The sequence below is a fragment of the Salmo salar genome, chromosome 09 (assembly GCF_965601325.2).
Source record: "Salmo salar chromosome 09, fSalSal1, whole genome shotgun sequence".
NCBI classification, from domain to species: Eukaryota; Metazoa; Chordata; class Actinopteri; order Salmoniformes; family Salmonidae; genus Salmo; species Salmo salar.
Window position 1 is genome coordinate 123,217,569 of NC_138299.1, and position 21,366 is coordinate 123,238,934.

General features: G+C 44.8%; 1 protein-coding gene across 2 annotated transcripts in view; it reads right to left on the minus strand.

Moving 5' to 3' along the window:
- The window catches only part of LOC106612696 (RNA-binding protein Nova-1), a 65,799-nt gene that overhangs the window by 17,875 nt on the left and 26,558 nt on the right, over positions 1-21,366 (minus strand). For both annotated transcript variants that reach the window (XM_014214115.3, XM_014214116.3), the window contains one exon: positions 10,481-10,647. In XM_014214115.3, coding sequence (XP_014069590.1) covers positions 10,481-10,647 — 167 coding nt within the window. The remainder of the gene's footprint in view (positions 1-10,480; positions 10,648-21,366) is intronic.

Below are 21,366 nucleotides of genomic sequence, written 5' to 3' on the forward strand. Positions count from 1 at the left end.
GCCAACCGCCGTTAAACCCCCATCAAAGAAGAAGAAGATTTGGCATTGATCAAATAGACGGGCAGGCAGGCAAGTTCCCATTCAGTTGTCAAAACGTGGGTTAGGATAAGCATGCATTGGCAGCCAAGCTGCAGAATGACGAGAAGGCTACTGTTCACCATCGTTTATCAGTGCAATTTTGACAGCTAACTAGCTGAAAAAGTCTGAGAAGGTTTATCTAATGTTCCCTTGTTAGATTGTTTGCTCATCTCGCTCTGGCTAGCATTAGTTGTTGATCATGTTGTTGTTGATGTGGATAAGAAACTGAGGGATAGATAGCCTACCTTTTCATGGTTATTTGATAAATAGGACTTTGAAGATCCCAAATGTAAGAGGACTACCTTGCTATTAACATATTTGCAGAAATCCATTCAGGTGTATTTTGTGGCTTTTGGTGAATGTGTTAATGTGATCTAATGTCGCGCTGTTGCTACTGTCTGTAAACACACAATTCAGTTCAAAATGGCAGGCCGTGTGGCAAATGGCTTATTTGCATATAGGCCTACTGTAGCTATGATTGGCTGTGGCGCGCTGGTCTGCGTAGACTTCGGTCCTGAACAAGACAGAGGTTTTTTGGGGGGTTTATATTTACTGCAGTGTCTATTAATTGTCCAAACGCACGACCGCTCTCCCACTCTATTTTGCTATAGAAATTTCACAAATGCCTTACCAGACGTCATTCCCAAACATTCTATGAATTTATGAAACCGCTGAAATGACCATATCTAAGTGCTCGCGTGTCAGAAAATGTAAAAAAAAAAAAAAATCTTCCTGGACAGATTGAACAGATTTTAATAAGATTTCATGTTGCTAAAAGTTCCACTTTAAATGTATTAAGAAAGGAGTGCATTTGATAGGGATTGTGGTCTAAAATAGGATCTTAATTACATTATTTGGGTCAGTATGTTCACATATACTATAATGTATAGTACATGAACATATGCACGCGTGTTGCGCACCAACTTTGCTCAGATTCGTGGCTGGCTCTGATCCCAAACCTGGGCCCTCGATCATGCATTAAGTGACCTCATGAGGCCTGCCATCTAACAAGTGCTGATGAGGCCCAAAATAGCCTGTCCTTGTGGGGCTGAGGTGGGGCCACGTCCGTCCGACGAGGAGCCTCAGTGTGCTGCTGAGCCGGGCCAATGGGCTGCTCCACCAGGACATGTTCACTCATAGACCCTAACACGCTGTGACAACATGGAGCGGTTAAGAGAGAGAGAGAGAGAGAGAGGACTGAGAGGAAGACCTTCTCCTTCCAGCTCCAACGGAAACAGGGCTGATGCTGGGTTCAGGCTTTTAGCCTTGGAAGTACTATTCAGCCTTAAGTAATACAACACCACTGTCCACTTAGCCCCCTCAAGGCTTTCATTAACAGAAGAATCCTGGAAGCGGCACAGCTGATAGAGAATTTTAAGTCACTAGGGAACGGCAGTGTGTTTTGAGGCTGGGCTGGGAAGCCCATGTCAAACACTAGCCAACCAGAGGAGGCGATGGATGACACGCTCAGAAATGTTGGCGACCACAATCTTATCGGATTGTTTGTACAGACATCTCTTCTCACAGTGGATTAGAATAACTCAGAACCCTGGTGTGCCACTGGGAAGGAAAGTTGCTCTTTTCTCACGCATATTTAATAAAAGGGGATTAGTAATGAATTGTTCTAGTATCCATGGCAACTGCTGACCTCCATCCTCCATCTTGGTCCCATTCCCAGTCCAAGCCTTGCAGGCAGATATAGTACATTAAATTGTGGCTACATATTTATTAATTTAAAAAAATTACAATACAAAATATACACATACAAACAGCATGCAGACGCACACAAACATCAATGACATCACACCAGCCCAGACCCACCTGCTCACACCCCATCCCCAGCACCCGCATCACTCTCTGCCACATGGCCTCAAACTGCAACATTTTGTTTCTCTCCACGCCCACGTACTTTCAACATTTAGATAATAAATAAAGCATTTGACCTTTCCATTGTGTTAACGATTGAGGATTGGTTAATTTCCAGTTTTTAAGTATACGTTTAGGCTATACATTTAAAATGCTGGACATATCACATACACATACACACATACACACTATCACATACACACATACACACATATCACATACACACATACACATACACACACACACATACACACATACACACATACAAATACTAACTTTAACACCAGACGTTAGTTTCGCTTCCACAAAAGCCTGATCTAAACCTGATCTAATATTCCTCTCCACACATACTGTAAAGCAGCAGTACCTGTAATTCATAAACATAAAACAATTTCCTTCAAAGGACCTCTCCCTCCCAACTACACACATGCATGGAAGCATCCTCACACACACATCCATACACACAGTGGCAAATGCGTCCTTCCTTCCTAAGAGATTTAACCCAACATTAACGGGTGCACATCCTCGTCAAACAACAAATATATTGTAGTGCCTCTCTCCACCGTCTTTCCTACGAATGGGATCGATACTTGGCGGAGGAAGTGACCTTTTCCTGGGCCAGCTGATGAATCTGAAGGTTAAAAACGGCATTAAAATATTTTCTGCTGGCCATCGGTCCTCCTGAGACAAGGCTGGAGGGGGAGGGGGGGGGGGGGGGTGGAGGGTTATTGGAGAGGTTGCATTGCTCTGTTTTCTTTTTTCATACGTTACAGCGATTTTCCTAATGTAGCTTTTAATTTAGGAGATGAACGGCCCACTCTGCTTGCGCTAGGCCCGGCTATATGGATTAGCCGGCGCTGTTCCAATGAGAACAGTTATTAGATACAGGATGCTGGTTAATTAAATAGACTGGACTTGGTGGTGTTGCGGAGGGTGGGCTGAAATGGCGCAGCCACTTAAAGCAATCACTTACAGTATGTCATTACAATGAAAGAGAACCTCTGCGTCACCACAGAGCGAGGGAGCATTTTAAGAGTTGAGGTTTATGGCTTACTAAAGCTTTTAAGAGATTAGACCAAAGAAAGATAGTTTACTGCGTAGCATCTTCATGGTCGCTTAAATGTTAACTTTCTGAACCGTTAAGAATATAAACGTTACTGTTTCTGACCCACAAGAGTAAGATCTAACTTTCAATACCTAAAAAACGAAATCCCTAAATCACAATTCCTTGTAATTAACCACCCAATCTCAGTTACAGTACCAGTCAAAAGTTACTCATTCAAGGGTTTTTCTTTATTTTTATTATTTTCTACATTGTAGAATAATAGTGAAGACATCAAAACTATGAAATAACACATATGGAATCATGTAGTAACCAAAGAAGTGTTAAACAAATCAAAATATATTTGAAATTTGAGATTCTTCAAAGTAGCCACCCTTTGCCTTGATGACAGCTTTGCACACTATTGGCATTCTCTCAACCAGCTTCATGAGGTAGTCAACATTTAAATTAACAGGTGAGCCAATCAGTTGAGTTGGGACAAGGTAGGGGTGGTATACAGAAGATAGCTCTATTTGGTAAAATACCAAGTCCATATTATGGCAAGAACAGCTCAAATAAGCAATGAGAAACGACAGTCCATCATTACTGACATGAAGGTCGGTCAATGTGGAAAATGTCAAGAACTTATAAAGTTTCTTCAAGTGCAGTTGCAAAAACCATCAAGCACAATGATGAAACTGGCTCTCATGAGGATTGCCACAGGAAAGGAAGACCCAGAGTTACCTCTGCTGCAGAGGACAAGTTCATTAGCGTTAACTGCACCTCAGATTGCAGCCCAAATAAATGCTTCACAGAGTTCAAGTAATAAACACATCTTAACATCAACTGCAGAGTAAAGGAAAAGCAGCCAACAAGTGCTCAGCATATGTGGGAACTCCAAGATTTTTGGAAAAGCATTCCTCATGAAGCTGGTTGAGAGAATGCCAAGAGTTTGCAAAGCTGTCATCAAAGTAAAGGGTGGCTGCTTTGAAGAATATTAAATATAAAATATATTTTGATTTGTTTAACCTGTTGGGGGTAGGGGGCAGTATTTACACGGCCGGATAAAAAACGTACCCGATTTAATCTGGTTATTACTACTGCCCAGAAACTAGAATATGCATATAATTATTGGCTTTGGATAGAAAACATTCTAAAGTTTCTAAAACTGTTTGAATGGTGTCTGTGAGTATAACAGAACTCATATGGCAGGCAAAAACCTGAGAAGATTCCTTACAGGAAGTGCCCTCTCTGACCATTCCTTGAGCTTCTTGTCTCTGTTTATTGAAGACTGAGGATCTTTGCTGTAACGTGACACTTCCTACGGCTCTCATAGGCTCTCAGAGCCCGGGAAAAAGCTGAATGATATCGAGGCAGCCCCTGGCTGAAACACATTTGCGCTTTTGGCAAGTGGCTGATCAGAGGACAATGGGCTTAGGCGTGTGCACGAGTCGACCCCATGCTTTATTTTCTTTCGTCTTTTTACCTAAACGCAGATTCCCGGTCGGAATATTATCGCTTTTTTACGAGAAAAATGGCATAAGAATTTATTTTAAACAGCGGTTGACATGCTTCGAAGTACGGTAATGGAATAATTAGAATTTTTTTGTCACGAAATGCGTCGTGCTCGTCACCCTTCTTTACCATTCGGATAGTGTCTTGAACGCACGAACAAAACGCCGCTATTTGGATATAACTATGGATTATTTTGAACCAAACCAACATTTGTTATTGAAGTAGAAGTCCTGGGAGTGCATTCTGATGAAGAACACCAAAGGTAATAACATTTTTCTTATAGTAAATCGGACTTTGGTGAGTGCTAAACTTGCTGGGTGTCTAAATAGCTAGCCTTGTGATGCCGGGCTATCTACTGAGAATATTGCAAAATGTGCTTTCACCTAAAAGCTATTTTAAAATCGGACATATCGAGTGCATAGAGGAGTTCTGTATCTATAATTCTTAAAATAATTGTTATGCTTTTTGTGAACGTTTATCGTGAGTAATTTAGTAAATTTTTTGTAAATTCACCGGAAGTATGCTAGTTCTGAACGTCACATGCTAATGTAAAAAGCTGGTTTTTGATATAAATATGAACTTGATTGAACAAAACATGCATGTATTGTATAACATAATGTCCTAGGGTTGTCATCTGATGAAGATCATCAAAGGTTAGTGCTGCATTTAGCTGTCTTCTGGGTTTATGTGACATTATATGCTAGCTTGAAAAATGGGTGTCTGATTATTTCTGGCTGGGTACTCTGCTGACATAATCTAATGTTTTGCTTTCGTTGTAAAGCCTTTTTGAAATCGGACAGTGTGGTTAGATTAACGAGAGTCTTGTCTTTAAAATGGTGTAAAATAGTCATATGTTTGAGAAATTGAAGTAATAGCATTTCTAAGGTATTTGAATAACGCGCCACAGGATTCCACTGGCTGTTATGTAGGTGGGACGATTTTGTCCCGCCGACCCTAGAGAGGTTAACACTTTTTTGGTTACTACATGATTCCATATGTGTTATTTCAGTTTTGATGTCTTCACTATTATTCTACAATGTAGAAAATAGTAAAAATAAAGGAAAACCCTTGAATGAGTAGGTGTGTCCAAGTAGGTGTGATCATCACAGAAACCAGAGAATATTTTACATTATTCAGGAATTGTTTGGGTCATGTGGTGAGGGAGGGTTCATGTTGTATGGGAAGTGATTGTTTATACTGTGCAGATTCACTCAACTATGAAACAATTTCTGTACCACAACAAATAGCCCTCTACAGGCAATTACACATGGTGAGCTAGCCACAACTGCAATGCATTTTGGTGTCGTAGGGCGGAACAACACACATTTGAGAGAAATTCCAATTCCATATTCCACAATTCCACTTTTCTACTCACTCACATCTAACTCGAAGTTAACCTGATTCCCGAATTCCTATACATTTTTGGGCTACTTCCTGTGTGGCCAGGGCAATAACAGGAAGTAGGAAGCAGGTGTTCCTGCATGGGGTGAAAGGTCACAGGAAACTGTGGTTGGCCAGAGGAAATCTGGAGGGAGGATTCTGAAAACATTTGAGACCAAAGGCAGTGGGGCGCAGCTCAAAGTTGACACAACTCACTGTCATCATGTTATTGTAGACGTCACAGTCTCGCCATAGTGGGCAGTTGTTGCCTTGAAATGCCAGATCAGATCAAAGTTAGCTAGCAGAACAATGCTATTTAGCATTTCAGCTAAATTAGTCATGTATTAGCCTAGGTATCAGTTTGAGTACTGAACGTTGCTCCATGTTAAGTGAGATTCAGTGTCGGTGGGTGTGGATGTTTTTTGTGCCTGCCTGTCTGTCTGTCTGTCTGTCTGTCCTGAGTGAAAGCTTTGGATTTGATTGAGTTAGGTGTTTGCTGCCTGTGCTCCTGCTTGTCCCGTCTCCATTTGGCTGGTGGAGATTAGCGGCTGTAGCTTACAGAGAGCCAGGCTGGCAGCTGTTGCTTAGCATAACTTCACATCTTATCTTACATCTCTCACTCACTCTGCTCCCTGGGGCAACCAATAATGAGACACATGCCACGACAGCCGTGCTCGTGACAACCAGGTAAAAAAAATAACCACACACATAACCAAAATAGGCCCTGAAAACGCATGCGTTGTGCCTTTTGAGTTGAGTATGGAATATGGAAGTCGATTCATCAGAAGACCTCCCTTCTCACTTGTTGTTTTGGTTACAACCGTTGTCTGAGCAATGTCGACCATGCTCTGCAGAGTCTACAGAGAGTAGTGTATGGACCATTGGAGTTTGGAGAATAGCTTACGTTACTAATAGCCCAGCAACCAACAGGCTACACTGTCTGTCTCTGTGTAACTCAAACACAGAATCATTCCATACAACACTCTCAAACTCATTATTATTAATAGTAAAAGACAGGCACAGGAATTATTTCTGTCTAAAATAACTGCCCTTTATCTGATGCCATAGGAGCTGTTCCTTTTTCCGGCACTGCCATCAATCCATCGTTCACTCAAAAGCTTGAAGGAAAGAATCACCCATTTTGAATGTTCTATCAATTCCCGGGGTCATTTCATGTTTTCATGTGCATCTGAGCTTATTGCCGTTCAAGCAGGCAGAAATACAGCCGGTATGTCAAGTTTTGCATCGAGATGCACAAAAACCACATACCATTCAAAATGAGTGAATCTTTCCTTTAAATACTGGTTTGTGTATAAGAGTGCATTAGTTTCGATATACAGTTGAAGTCGGAGGTTTACATACACCTTAGCCAAATACATTTAAACTCAGTTTTTCACAATTCCTGACATTTAATCCTACTAAATATTCCCTGTTTTAGGTCAGTTAGGATCACCACTTTATTTTAAGAATGTGAAATGTCAGAATAATAGTAGAGAGAATGATTTATTTCAGCTTTTATTTCTTTCATCACATTCCCAGTGGGTCAGAAGTTTACATACACTCAATTATTATTTGGCAGCATTGCCTTTAAATTGTGGGTCACTTGGGTCAAATGTTTCGGGTAGCCTTCCACAAGATTCCCACCATAAATTGGGTGAATTTTGGCCAATTCCTCCTGACAGAGCTGGTGTAACTGAGTCAGCTTTGTAGTCCTCCTTGCTCGCACCCACATTTTCAGTTCTGCCCACAAATTTTCTATAGGATTGAGGTCAGGGCTTTGTGATGGCCACTCCAATACCTTGACTTTGTTGTCCTTAAGCCATTTTGCAGCAACGTTGGAAGTATGCTTGGGGTCATTGTCTATTTGGAAGACCCATTTGCGACTTCCTGACTGATGTCTTGAGATGTTGCTTCAATATATCCACAGAATTGTCCTCCCTCATGATGCCATCTAGTTTGTGAAGTGCACCAGTCCCTCCTGCAGCAAAGCACCCCCATAACATGATGATGCCACCCCCGTGCTTAACGGTTGGGATGGTGTTCTTCGGCTTGCAAGCCTCCCCCTTTTTCCTCCAAACATAGCGATGGTCATTATGGCCAAACAGTTCTATTTTTGTTTCATCAGACATTTCTCCAAAAAGTACGATCTTTGTCCCCATGTGCAGTTGCAAACCGTAGTCTGGCTTTTTTATGGCGGTTTTGGAGCAGTGGCTTCTTCCTTGCTGAGCGGCCTTTCAGGTTATGTCGATATAGGACTTGTTTTACTGTGGATATAGATACTTTTGTATCTGTTTCCACCAGAATCTTCACAAGGTCCTTTGCTGTTCTTCTGGGATTGATTTGCACTTTTCGCACCAAAGTACGTTCATCGCTAGGAGACAGAACGCGTCTCCTTCCTGAGTGGTATGACAGCTATGTGGTCCCATGGTGTTTATACTTGTGTACTATTGTTTATACAGATTAACGTGGTACCTTCAGGCATTTGGAAATTGCTCCCAAGGATGAACCAGACTTGTGGAGATCGACAATTCTTTTTCTGAGGTCTTGGCTGATTTCTTTTGATTTTCCCATGATGTCAAGCAAAAAAGCACTGCGTTTGAAGGTAGGCCCTGAAATACATCCACATGTACACCTCCAATTGACTCAAATGATGTCAATTAGCCTATCAGAAGCTTCTAAAGCCATGACATCATTTTCTGGAATTTTCCAAGCTGTTTAAAGGCACAGTCAATTTAGTGTATGTAAACGTCTGACCCACTGGAATTGTGATACAGTGAATTATAAGTGAAATGATCTGTCTGTAAACAATTGTTGGAAAAATTCCTTGTGTCATGCACAAAGTAGATGTCCTAACCTACTTGCCAAAACTATAGTTTGTTAACAAGAAATGTGTGGAGTGGTTGAAAAACGAGTTTTAATGACTCCAACATAAGTGTATGTAAACTTCCGACTTCAACTGTATACTGTATGTGTGTGTTCCTAGGATACGTGCGTGAGTGCGTGTGCGTGCCTGTATAATGTGTAAGTGTATATTATGCATAAATTCCTGACTATATCAGAACCGCAAAGTGTTCACTCTGCAGTAACTTTTTCCCAGTGGAGTATTCTTTGCCTAGCAGAGGTGTGTAACTTGTCTGATAACTCCTATAATTATACACATTTATAATCAGGCAGGCCTCGCGGCAGGAGAAAGAGCAGGAGCCGCCATCGGCAGGCCCTCGTGTTGTGTTCCACGAATTTAGGTTATGGCCTGCCATCACTGAGTCTGCTCAGTAAGCACAAAAGGGACAATGCCGTGAGGGAGTAGCACAGCACAGATACCAGAAAATAACTCAAATTCTGAATTCTGAATACCCAACATGTGCTTTTTGTCCTAAGAGGTAATTGAATTAACAGGACGATAAATAGAATGTTGGGGTCAATGTTGCAGATGAAAACAATGCAGGTCCTCCCCGAACAATCAATGGAGTGTAATCATCAAGTGATAATAAGTGATAATCACTTAAAGAGATTGGGAGGGGGAATCAATGGCTTGCCTAACTGAGCCTGTTCTGTGTTGGTATGAACTGGTGGACTCTGAAAGGCCAAACAATAGAGTTATACATGACAAAATACAGTGACAATTCGTCTTGTCATTTTCATTCGATAGTGCTGCCATGGTCGATTTTAAAGGAAGTGGAAGGGGAGAGAGGGTGATGGAAGGAGCAAATCATCTGGATAGAATGCCGCAGCACAAATGAGCTGAAAGTCTCAGCCCTGATGTGGGACAATGTGGATTTCTAACACCTCATCTATGTGTTTTAGCTGGACAACACTTATGAGCCACACTTCCTTTGCGGTGCAGGGGGAGCTTCCTTCCAGACCCTGGTCTGTTTGTGATAGCTGGTTGAGGGTAGTGAGGCTAGCCATCCATTGTTAATGTCACATGTGTGGGTTTAAGGGGGCCTATCTGGAAGAGCAAGAAACCCCACACCCCAGACGCCATATCCTGTCTGGGTGGATTATATCACAGCCGGAGGATGTCTCTTTCTGTCTGTTTACATGGAAGCTGGGAACACTCCCTCGAGCCTCGTGCAGACACAAAATCAGAGCTTGGCCACAAACTCACACTCAAAACATTTATTAGATTGGGCCTTCTTCGAAAGACAAATAATCATGACTTCCATCCCTTGTTGTGAGATGGTAGCTGCCAACACATAGACAATGGCGTGAGGCTATATACAAACTAATGACTGGGATTAGAATCATCCATTTTGGTCTGACTAGCTCAGGGGTCAACATTTTGGCTCAACTACTGCAATGATGCTCTTCCATAATGGTTCAGCCCAGGATTGTCAGTTTGCTAAGTCATATTCATACCTACCTACCCAACACACATCTACAACCACACACTCACGTGCACATGCACACAAACACTTTCATTGCCTCAGTTGGGATAAAATAGGTACAAAAACACATGGAAAAATCCCTTTTACATTCACTATACAGTCTCAGGTTGAACTCTTATTTAGTCCAGGGAGAGAATGTAGTCTCGGTCTCAACACTAGAGGGTCTTGAGAGAAAAGAAGCAGGGGTTGGGATCATGGTAATGGGCTTCACCTGTTTGATGCGGTCAGGGTTGACGGTGGTCTGTGGCTGCATTACGCTGACCGGTTCGGATTTCTGGGTGCTCTGTGGCATCTCCCGCACCTTCTCAGCAATGAAGTTATGGACTCCATTCAGAGCCTCCACTGTCCCCTGGATCAGACACACCCGCTCTGTCGTGCCTGGAGAACAGACGGAAACACTTCAATGTCTCATTCATACATACAGAACATGACTTACTAACTTAAGGCTTTTGGTTCCTATAAGGAGCACTGGTTGTTGACAAATACATACAGAACATATGCAACTTTAATGAATGGTAATGTACTCTCATTACCAATCAAGCATCTCGAGAGAATGTCATTTTATGGGTATGTGTAGGCCTAATCAAACATTAAAAAAAGACAATGCAATCAGTATGTGTATTTCTTTCATGTCCAGTGACTCCCTCTTTTCCCAGATTTCAAAAGTTTCACTTCTGGTCTTTCCCAAGATGGCAGCCAACATAGGAATTGGTTAATAATATTTGCCATCTCATAAAATACAACCCTGTAATTTCTAACTACAGTCTCTATTGGTTCCCCTTAGCGGACGCTCCCTACAGTATCTATGCAATGACTCAATGTAGTTTGCTTCTATGAACATTAAACATAACTATTTTAACTATTGTACAGATTGTTTTCAGTTTCCTGGCTTCACATCTCCCATCTGTGAAAGTAATATTAGTAATGCCTGGTCAAATTCCATCAGTAAAGTCATACAGAGTCAGCAGGATGAATACAGCCTGGTCCCAGATCTGTTTTGTACTGTTTTGCCAACTCCTATATATATACACACAATGCTCAAAAAAATAAAGGGAACACTTAAACAACACAATGTAACTCCAAGTCAATCACACTTCTGTGAAATCAAACTGTCCACTTAGGAAGCAACACTGATTGACAATAAATTTCACATGCTGTTGTGCAAATGGAATAGACAACAGGTGGAAATTATAGGCAATTAGCAAGACACCCCCACTAAAGGAGTGGTTCTGCAGGTGGGGACCACAGACCACTTCTCAGTTCCTATGCTTCCTGGCTGATGTTTTGGTCACTTTTGAATCCTGGCGGTGCTTTCACTCTAGTGGTAGCATGAGACGGAGTCTACAACCCACACAAGTGGCTCAGGTAGTGCAGCTCATCCAGGTTGGCACATCAATGCGAGCTGTGGCAAGAAGGTTTGCTGTGTCTGTCAGCGTAGTGTCCAGAGCATGGAGGCGCTACCAGGAGACAGGCCAGTACATCAGGAGACGTGGAGGAGGTCGTAGGAGGGCAATAACCCAGCAGCAGGACCGCTACCTCCGCCTTTGTGCAAGGAGGAGCACTGCCAGAGCCCTGCAAAATGACCTCCAGCAGGCCACAAATGTGCATGTGTCTGCTCAAACGGTCAGAGACAGACTCCATGAGGGTGGTATGAGGGCCTGACGTCCACAGGTGGGGGTTGTGCTTACAGCCCAACACCGTGCAGGACGTTTGGCATTTGCCAGAGAACACCAAGATTGGCAAATTCGCCACTGGCGCCCTGTGCTCTTCACAGATGAAAGCAGGTTCACACTGAGCACGTGACAGACGTGACAGAGTCTGGAGATGCCGTGGAGAACGTTCTGCTGCCTGCAACATCCTCCAGCATGACCGGTTTGGCGGTGGGTCAGTCATGGTGTGGGGTGGCATTTCTTTGGGGGGCCGCACAGCCCTCCATGTGCTCGCCAGAGGTAGCCTGACTGCCATTAGGTACCGAGATGAGATCCTCAGACCCCTTGTGAGACCATATGCTGGTGCGGTTGGCCCTGGGTTCCTCCTAATGCAAGACAATACTAGACCTCATGTGGCTGGAGTGTGTCACCAGTTCCTGCAAGAGGAAGGCATTAATGCTATGGACTGGCCCGCCTGTTCCCCAGACCTGAATCCAATTGAGCACATCTGGGACATCATGTCTCGCTCCATCCACCAACGCCACATTGCACCACAGACTGTCCAGGAGTTGGCGGATGCTTTAGTCCAGGTCTGGGAGGAGATCCCTCAGGAGACCATCCGCCACCTCATCAGGAGCATGCCCAGGCATTGTAGGGAGGTCATACAGGCACGTGGAGGCCACACACACTACTGAGCCTCATTTTGACTTGTTTTAAGGACATTACATCAAAGTTGGATCAGCCTGTAGTGTGGTTTTCCACTTTAATTTTGAGTGTGACTCCAAATTCAGACCTCCATGGGTTGATAAATTGGATTTCCATTGATTATTTTTGTGTGATTTTGTTGTCAGCACATTCAACTATGTAAAGAAAAAAGTATTTAATAAGATTATTTCTTTCATTCAGATCTAGGATGTGTTATTTAAGTGTTCCCTTTTGTTCTTTTGAGCACTATATATATATATATATATATATATATATATATATATATATATATATATGTATATATATATATAGGACCAGTGCATATAGCTTGACTTAGATCCTTAATCTGCTGTATCTGCTATATATATATACTAGGAATCCGTCTGCTACATTCATCATCAACCATTTGGCTTCACTATTGCATGTCTAGAACCATGATTAGCAGTGATACAAATGTTTAAAACGTCCACATGGCCACATCTGTTCAGTGTTACACTGTACTGTGATCCCAAGACAGGATGAAGTTGTGAAAGCAGCTGAAACAACAGCCACACGGCTATGGAGTGTCTTGTTATTCGGAGCGTGGGCTACAGTACATAATGACTAGTGTTGGACAGGGAGTCTACTGAAAGACTCCATATTGGAACTAATTCGATAGTAACATGAGTCATTGACTGGTCTGACATTGGAGTCTCCCTCAGGAGGGGAATTGGACAATAAAAGGGTTCATTTACAATGTCGACCTCTACATTACCAGCACTATACAGTAAGCACTTAATTTTTAGGTCCAGATTCTATCAGTCTGGGTACAGACCTTGGTTAATTATGTTCCTCTACTGTTGTTATCAGGTACATTGGTGCCACGCATCCAAGACAAACACAACTTCTCTCTGTGTAAATATATCATCACCGTTCTCTCAGAAGATGAGTGTGTTTAGACCATGAAAGGAAAACAACCCGCCTAAAAGCCCTCATAACGTGGCAGAAACCAGGCCAGTCCCAAACCAAGCCGTCTCCCTCTCTCTCCCTCCCTTCCTCCCTCTTTTTCTCCCTCCCTCTCTGTTCTGTTAGGGCCGGACTGAAATCTGTCCTTATCGCCTCCGACCAGTCGCAGCTTCCTGCTTCACGCTTTCCCTCCATTGTTTTCTTGGGCCAATGGGGTTGAGTTTGGCCCTGCGCACTACCAGTTGTGGTGAGCTATTAATACAGGGACATTTAGGAATTTCAGACTATGGGTTGGGGTAAAGAGCCTCTGTGAGTTTCTGACAACTGGTATCCCAGGGGTAATCTAGGCCCGACCAATCAGCCAGTGTATTATTAGGGCAGAGATGGCCATTGTCTTGGCATGGGGATGTGGGTAAGGGGGGTGGGGAGGGCAGACTGGTTACGCAGCAGCAAAGGCCATCCTATCAAATTGTACCCTTTTTTGCAACACTTTTCCTGTATTTTCAATTGTATAGGTCATTCCTATAGATAGACTGTCTGTCTGAGGTTTGATATTCAGCAGCAAAGTTGTACCCTACTAGTTACATGAAGGCCTAGGAAAGTGATGACTATAGTAATGTAGCTAAAGGTGTGTGTGGGGGTAGGAGGGGGTGAGATTACATGGGGTAACCCTGCCCGAGAAGTGTCACAGTTTGACAAAGCCTTTCTCTGCTATGTTGACATTTCCCACAGTGCTCACTGAGCATGCTCAGTTAGCAGTCCCATCCCTACTACTCGTGTTGGTTTGACTAACCTCTACCTGGTTACTGCTATAGTTACAGTTACTATGGTAGGGAAACCCCTTGTTTACTCCCAATCAAAAGCACAAAAGACCACTTAAAAGTAAGTTGTATTTTCTTATTTACTGTGTGGCCAGGATTTCCTTCTACAATAATCTGAACCTGAAATAAATGAAAATAGGAATACAACTGAACTGTTCATAGGCATTATAGGGAACTGGGTAAAATATCTTCTTCAAATGTGGCCCGATGAACCACGTTTTGGAGCCTTTGGCCTGACACAAGTCATTGAGAAGCCCTTCGTGTAGTAGATGGATGGTCTGGCTGGGAGAATTCAGCTCAGCAACAACTGCCATGCTGAGAGCGATGGGCCATTTCAAGAGCAGTTGTTTTTATGGAATCATTAATTGTGTGACTCATTCATTCCCTGCACGAATGGGCAGAGAGGGGAGCAGAGGGAAGCTGCTGAGAGATGATGTGTGCCCTGGCCTCCCCTGCTCCCCTGTTCCCCTGCTCCTGAGAGCATGACAAGCCTTACATGCAATAGCAGCAGAGGGGGCAACCCTCCGCCTCCATGTCCTCCTCCACAGCTCTTACATACACAGTTCTCCCAGCTTGTTCTGGTGGACGTCCAATGACAGAGCCCATCTCTGGATCACCAGGAAGTACTTGAAGATGTATTTAATTCTACCGCTTTCACTGAAATCATCCCAGTTTAATTCCTTCTTCCAATTCTGAGACTTCTTGAAAACAATCCAGGATTGTATTATGGTTGGATTCACACTGGGATAACCTTAGAGAGGAAAAGCCTGATAAATACCAATCTTAAACAGTGAGATATGGGTAGGTTTAATGTAAGCTCATTAAAGGGAGCTCCTTAGGCCCTGGCTAAACCCGGTAAACTGTGTACCTTTGATCTAATAGCAGGATTATCTGCCTATTATGGGTGAGACTTTCATCCATTTTGTTTCAATGGGTTAAAAATCACCAAATAGGAAATGTCATTAGGTAGAATCACTCAGCCATGTCACATAGGCTGTGTTTACACAGGTAGCCCAATTCTGATATTTTCCACTAATCAGATCAGCTCCTTTGCCAATAATTAGCAAAAGATCAGAATTCCCCTGCCTGTGTAAATGCAGCCTAAGAACAAAAACTAATGCTGATGAAAAAAAAAAAGCTCTCTCAGACACTCAAGGTGTGTTGTTCTCATAGGTAAACAGAATGCATACTCTCAAGTATCCTTATGGTCATATTATGGTGTTAAACTATTTACAGATTACAGGTTAACTCTGAGTCACACCACAACAGTTGAATAGAGAAAAAACCCACGTCTCCAAGGGAAGAACTCACTGTCATTTAGAAAGTGCTGACCACAAGCTAATACCAGCCTAGTAGAGAGAGATTGATTGATTTATTGATTGACAGGACACTGAACCCATAGAAATGACCATGGCCGCCCCAATAACCAATTAAATTGGTTTTAATGGCTTAACAACCTGGCCCAGCTCCAGGGACAAAGGACGCAGAACTATCTGTCTCAGCAGACAGGGGGACACTGTAGCAGAAGACTCTGCCTGCTGGTGCCTGCCTGCCTGCCTGCCTGCCTGCCTGCCTGCCTGCCTGCCTGTCTGTTCTGACTACGTTTTGGAACATGAACTCTAACCCGTGGAAGGGGTTACAGATGTTTCCTGGCTTTATGACCATCAGAGAGAGAGAGACAGAGAAAGAAAGAGATTGTGTGAGAGAGAGTCAACGAGGACGACTGAGAGAGGGGGGAGAATATAAAAGCAGGCTTCAGCCTTCCTCCGTGACTAGTATTTTCCTGTCCGCCCATCGCGGCTCACTTGATTGCACTTTTGAAACAGATGGGGCCCCTGAGAGTCGGGGGCTCATTGTCTATAGGCTGGGAGCCGGAGCCCTACTCATAGTCACCCAGGCAACCGGCAGGTCCCCCGAAAATATTGCAGGGCAGCTGTTGCCTGTTGGGTGATGTAATGTGTTATTATTTAAAAAGGAGAGGTTGCATGTGAGGCGACTGCACTGGATGTGGATGTTGCATGTGCTTATGCAATCATGAACAGTAAGGGAGGAGGCGGTGGGGGTCCAGGAAGCTTGGCAAATGGTTTCCGTCAAAAATCACTTCATGTCTTTTGACTGTGCTCATGTCAGTCATGTTCCAGGGTGCCCGTGGATGAGAGAGAGAGAGAGAGAGAGAGAGAGAGAGAGAGAGAGAGAGAGAGAACACGATCTGCAGCAGTCTGCAACCACTGAGTCTGAGGGCCAGGTTGGGCCAGAGTACAGCCAAGGAACGCATTTAGGAAACCATATGAAAACTGAGTGTTGGTGTGGACAACGGGCCTGCAGCTTACTAGAGGAATAAGTACCTGTAACAGCAAATCAGCAAACATGATTGACAGCCTCCTTCTCCTCAGCTTTGCAACAATTGAGTGCACCAGAAGAAGTATAAGAAAGTCTCAAAAGAATAACAAAAGGACTTGGAAGAAATGGTGAATTCCTCTATAGTGATGTCACTCTTTTGAGTGGGTCCAGGGCTTTCTCCCCCCTGTCCACCCAGCCACCCCCCCTTTTCCTCAGTTCGACTTCAGCCAGCAAGAATGGCGTTGTCATGGTTACGGGGCCCATGCCGTGCAAACAGCTGAAAGATGCCGTGTCTGCTCTCTCCGCTGGTCTGCCCTTCATCTCCTCTCACACTCTCTCCTTCACCCTCCCAAGGCCTTCTATCACACCCCTCTGAGACCTTACAGCTAGCAAAGAGTACACAGAAGAGAGGGGGGAGAGAGAGAAGAGAGAAAGAAAGAGAAGTAAAGAGAGAGAGAGAAGATGGAGGGAGGGGGGGGGAGGCAGAGAGAGAGGGGGGGTGGTGGGAAATGAGGGGTGTTACCCAGAGAAAAATCAATTTTGCCAGGTTGCTGTAAGGACTCTTAGAAGTTGTTATTTCTATGGACAATTGTCACACTTTCTTCCATTTCAATTTCACATGGGTCTAACTGCATGTTAACATGGCCACAGAGCCAGAGTAGGGAGATGTGTCAAACCAGCCTTGTTTGGCTGTGTACCAGGCTGCGTTAGCGAGGAGCAACGTGTTTACTATGGAGATGATTTCAAGTGACTGATACTACTAACATCCTAAAACATCTGACCCACAATACACAAAGACACAAGGACAAGCGCACACACATGCACACACAAGCTGCTAGCCTATCCATGTGGAGAAAATTCACACGTCCAAACGCATACCCACAGAGGTCTATATATACAGCCATAATCACCAAACATTCACTCTGCTTAATACACACATACCAGCCTGCAGAGACACAGAGCAAGAAAGGAATCACACACACCACACACACACTGACACACACATAGCTAGAAAAGATGCTCTCTCCAGCTAAACCGTGCACATTGGAAACACACAGAAACAGTTACAAATACACATTTCAGCAGCTCATTTGTCGTCTCAGGGCTTGTGTGGTAACTGGACCTCGTGTAAATTCCTGGTCAGCCCAGATGAGTCTAACGGTGACTGATTGCCATCCGCATTGGGCTCGGATGGAGGGAGGAGGGGGCGCTGGAGTGGTCTGAAACCCTGTCTCATCAACCTCTGGGCCGGGCTGTACTGCACAGACGGCCTAACTATGATACACCCACACTCCCCATCTCTCACACGCACGCACGCACGCACGCACGCACACACACACACACACACACACACACACACACACACACAACCCCCACTATGAATAATGAAGCAGCTACTCTTGGCTCGTGGGTGATGGAGAGGAGCGAGAGGAGGAGCAAGGGAGGAAGCGAGGGAGGGGGGTTTGGAGGAATGAGGTTAGGGGGGAGAGAGGAGAAGAGAGGCTCTTGGCTGAAGGAGCAGGCAGCATGCTGCCCTCCCTCACTGAACATCACCCCCCCAGCCCTCCCTCTCCTCAACCCCTCACCACAGCTAGGTTACAGAGGTGTCCCTCAAATCTCCTCTACCACAGATCACACTTGAGAGGTGTACGGGGACCCTGCTGTACTGCCATGTCATCTGAGTCAGCTAAACCACTGTGCTGATTACCTCAGAATCTTTACAACCACAACAGGAGGATAGATGACAAAGTGTCTGTCCTGCTTTTCTACTTGGATTCTATTATGTTGAATTGACTATTTGACTCCCACCCTAACTATCCCTCTAGTACCCTGCTAGGGTGTGTGTGTGTGTGTGTGTGTGTGTGTGTGTGTGTGTGTGTGTGTGTGTGTGTGTGTGTGTGTGTGTGTGTGTGTGTGTGTGTGTGTGTGTTTGAGAAGGACAGGAATGGAGGTCTGTGTTTAGACTGGCAGCAGTGGCCCAGGGTTTTAAGTAGCATTAAGGTTGGCTGTGACCTTCCCTGCAGTGGACCTGGGCTCCAGGGTCAACCAGACCATGGTGGCTCCTGTCAGTGGAGCAATACGGGGGCCTGGTGAAGCTTTCACTCTGGGGATGAGGTGGGGGCAGCTGAAGGCGGTGGATAAGGGGCCTAAGCCTCTAACCCTCCCACCCCAAATGCTCCCTGTCCTCAACTCTTTTGAGCACCCGTTAAGAACATCTCCCCTTTGACGGTGTTGGGTATCGCCCAACTGCCAGGCGGAGGCCTGGTTACGGCACACCTGTCCCCGCTCACCCTGCGTCCGTCAAAGTTGTCTAAACATCCCCCTGGTCTGGTCTGGTCTGGAGGATGGCCAGACTGCGTCAGCTGGCATCAACCACCCCACCCTGCCCCCACCCAATCTCTAAACCCTAAAATCCCCCCCAAATCCATCTCTGTACCCGTTGTCCCTCTGACTGTCTCCTGCCCCTGTATGTCAGCTGCCTCCCTCCCTCCCCACAGTTACTCACCCTCCCATGCCACCCTCCTTCCTCCTTCCTCTATCCTCCACCCGGTCGTGTGGCTCCTCTGCTGAGCTGCAGGGTTTATTGGGACGGTTGCTCAACTTTACCACCGTTTTCACGACTTTATAGACTGCTCTAATCCTGCCGCCGCTCCTCTCCCCTTATCGCCCTGCTAGCACCTCCCCCCCATCCCTCTACAAGTAACCCCATCACTGCCACACATACTGCCACACATGCACGCACACACACAGAAACACACACCCTGGCAAGACTGCACTGCCCCTCCCCGACTGCCAACAACATCTCTTCTCCAGCTCTTCTCCTCCACCTCTTCTTCTCCAGCTCTTCTTCCCCAGCTCTTCTTCTCCAGCTCTTCTTCTCCCTCTGCCCTTCTTCTCCAGCCTTCTTCTCCACCTCTTCTTTTCCATCTCTTCTTCTCCAGCTCTCCTTCCCCACCACACCTTCTCTACCTCTTCTTCTCCAGCTCTTCTTCTCCACCACACCTTTTCCACCTCTTCTTCTCCAGCTCTTCTTCTCCAGCCCTTCTTCTCCAGCTCTTCTTCTCCAGATCTTCTCCAGCTCCTCTTCCCCACCACACCATCTCCACCTCTTCTCCTCCACCACACCTTCTCCACCTCTTCTTCCCCAGCTCTTCTTCTCCACCTCTTCTTCTCCAGCTCTTCTTCTCCAGCTCTTCTTCCCCAGCTCTTCTTCTCCACCTCTTCTTCCCCAGATCTTCTTCTCCAGCTCTTCTTCCCCAGCTCTTCTTCTCCACCTCTTCTTCTCCAGCTCTTCTTCTCCAGCTCTTCTTCTCCAGCTCTTCTTCCCCAGCTCTTCTTCTCCTGCTCTTCTTCCCCAGATCTTCTTCTCCACCTCTTCTTCTCCAGCACTTCTTCTCCAGCTCTTCTCCTCCACCACACCTTCTCCAGCCATGATGATGGAGTCCAGTGGGAGCCACAGATTGAAAACAGAGCTATTTTCATTGTTTCCATGGGCACGTGTTGTTAGTAGTGTTGTTCCTTCTAAACTGTACTAATCTGCAGCACAACGTTTACTCAACCTTTTCCATGGAGACGGGGATGCTTGCCATTTTACATCATACACAATCTGTTCCTCATTTTATACAGCTGCAAACTGCAATGAGGCAATGGAGCCTGTGAACGGGCCTCAGCCAAATAACAGAGGCTGTGCAGTCTGCACTCAGCCCTACATGGGCTGCTATCTGAAATGCACAATCAAATGGAAAAACCACATAAAACACAAGCTTGCCGATGTTGGCACATTCTTTTCACAAGTGTGTTTCTTCTACACTATGTAAACACTATGAAACAAAACTAATCTATATGAATTAAGATGGCGCTGAAGAGTATGGTTGACATTTTACATGTTGTTTGTAACTTATTTTTGAACTTATTTTGTACATAATGTTGCTACGACCATCTCTTATGACCAAAAATAACTTCTGGAGATCAGAACAGCAATTACTCACCACGAACTGGAAGAAGCTTTTTCCTTTAACGAGTCTGACGAGAAGGATATACTGCTCTCCCGGGAACAGGCCCAGATCCCCGCCATTTGCGTGAAGAAAAGATGGAGAAAAAAGGACGCAGATTGGGCTGCCTTTTGAGAATCCGTAGGCGAGCAAGTAAACTCCCACTGCCTTCCGTTCTACTTGCTGACATACAATCATTGGAAAATAAAATTGATGACCTACGATTACGATTATCCTACCAACGGGACATTAAGAACTGTAATATCTTATGTTTCACTGAGTCGTGGCTGAACGACGACACGGATAATATAGAGCTGGCGCGATTTTCCATGCACCGATGGAACGGAGATGCTACGTCTGGTAAGACGAGGGGTGGGGGTGTGTGTCTTTTTGTCAATAAGAGCTGGTGCGTGTTGTCTAATATTAAATACGTTTCAAGGTATTGCTCGCCTGAGGTAGAGTACCTTATGATAAGCTGTAGACCACACTATCTACCAAGAGAGTTCTGGTCTATATTATTCGAAGCCGTCTATTTACCACCACAGACCAATGCTGGCACTAAAACTGCACTCAACCAACTCTATAAGGCCATAACCAAACAAGAAAATGCTCATCCAGAAGCGGCGCTCCTAGTGGCCGGGGACT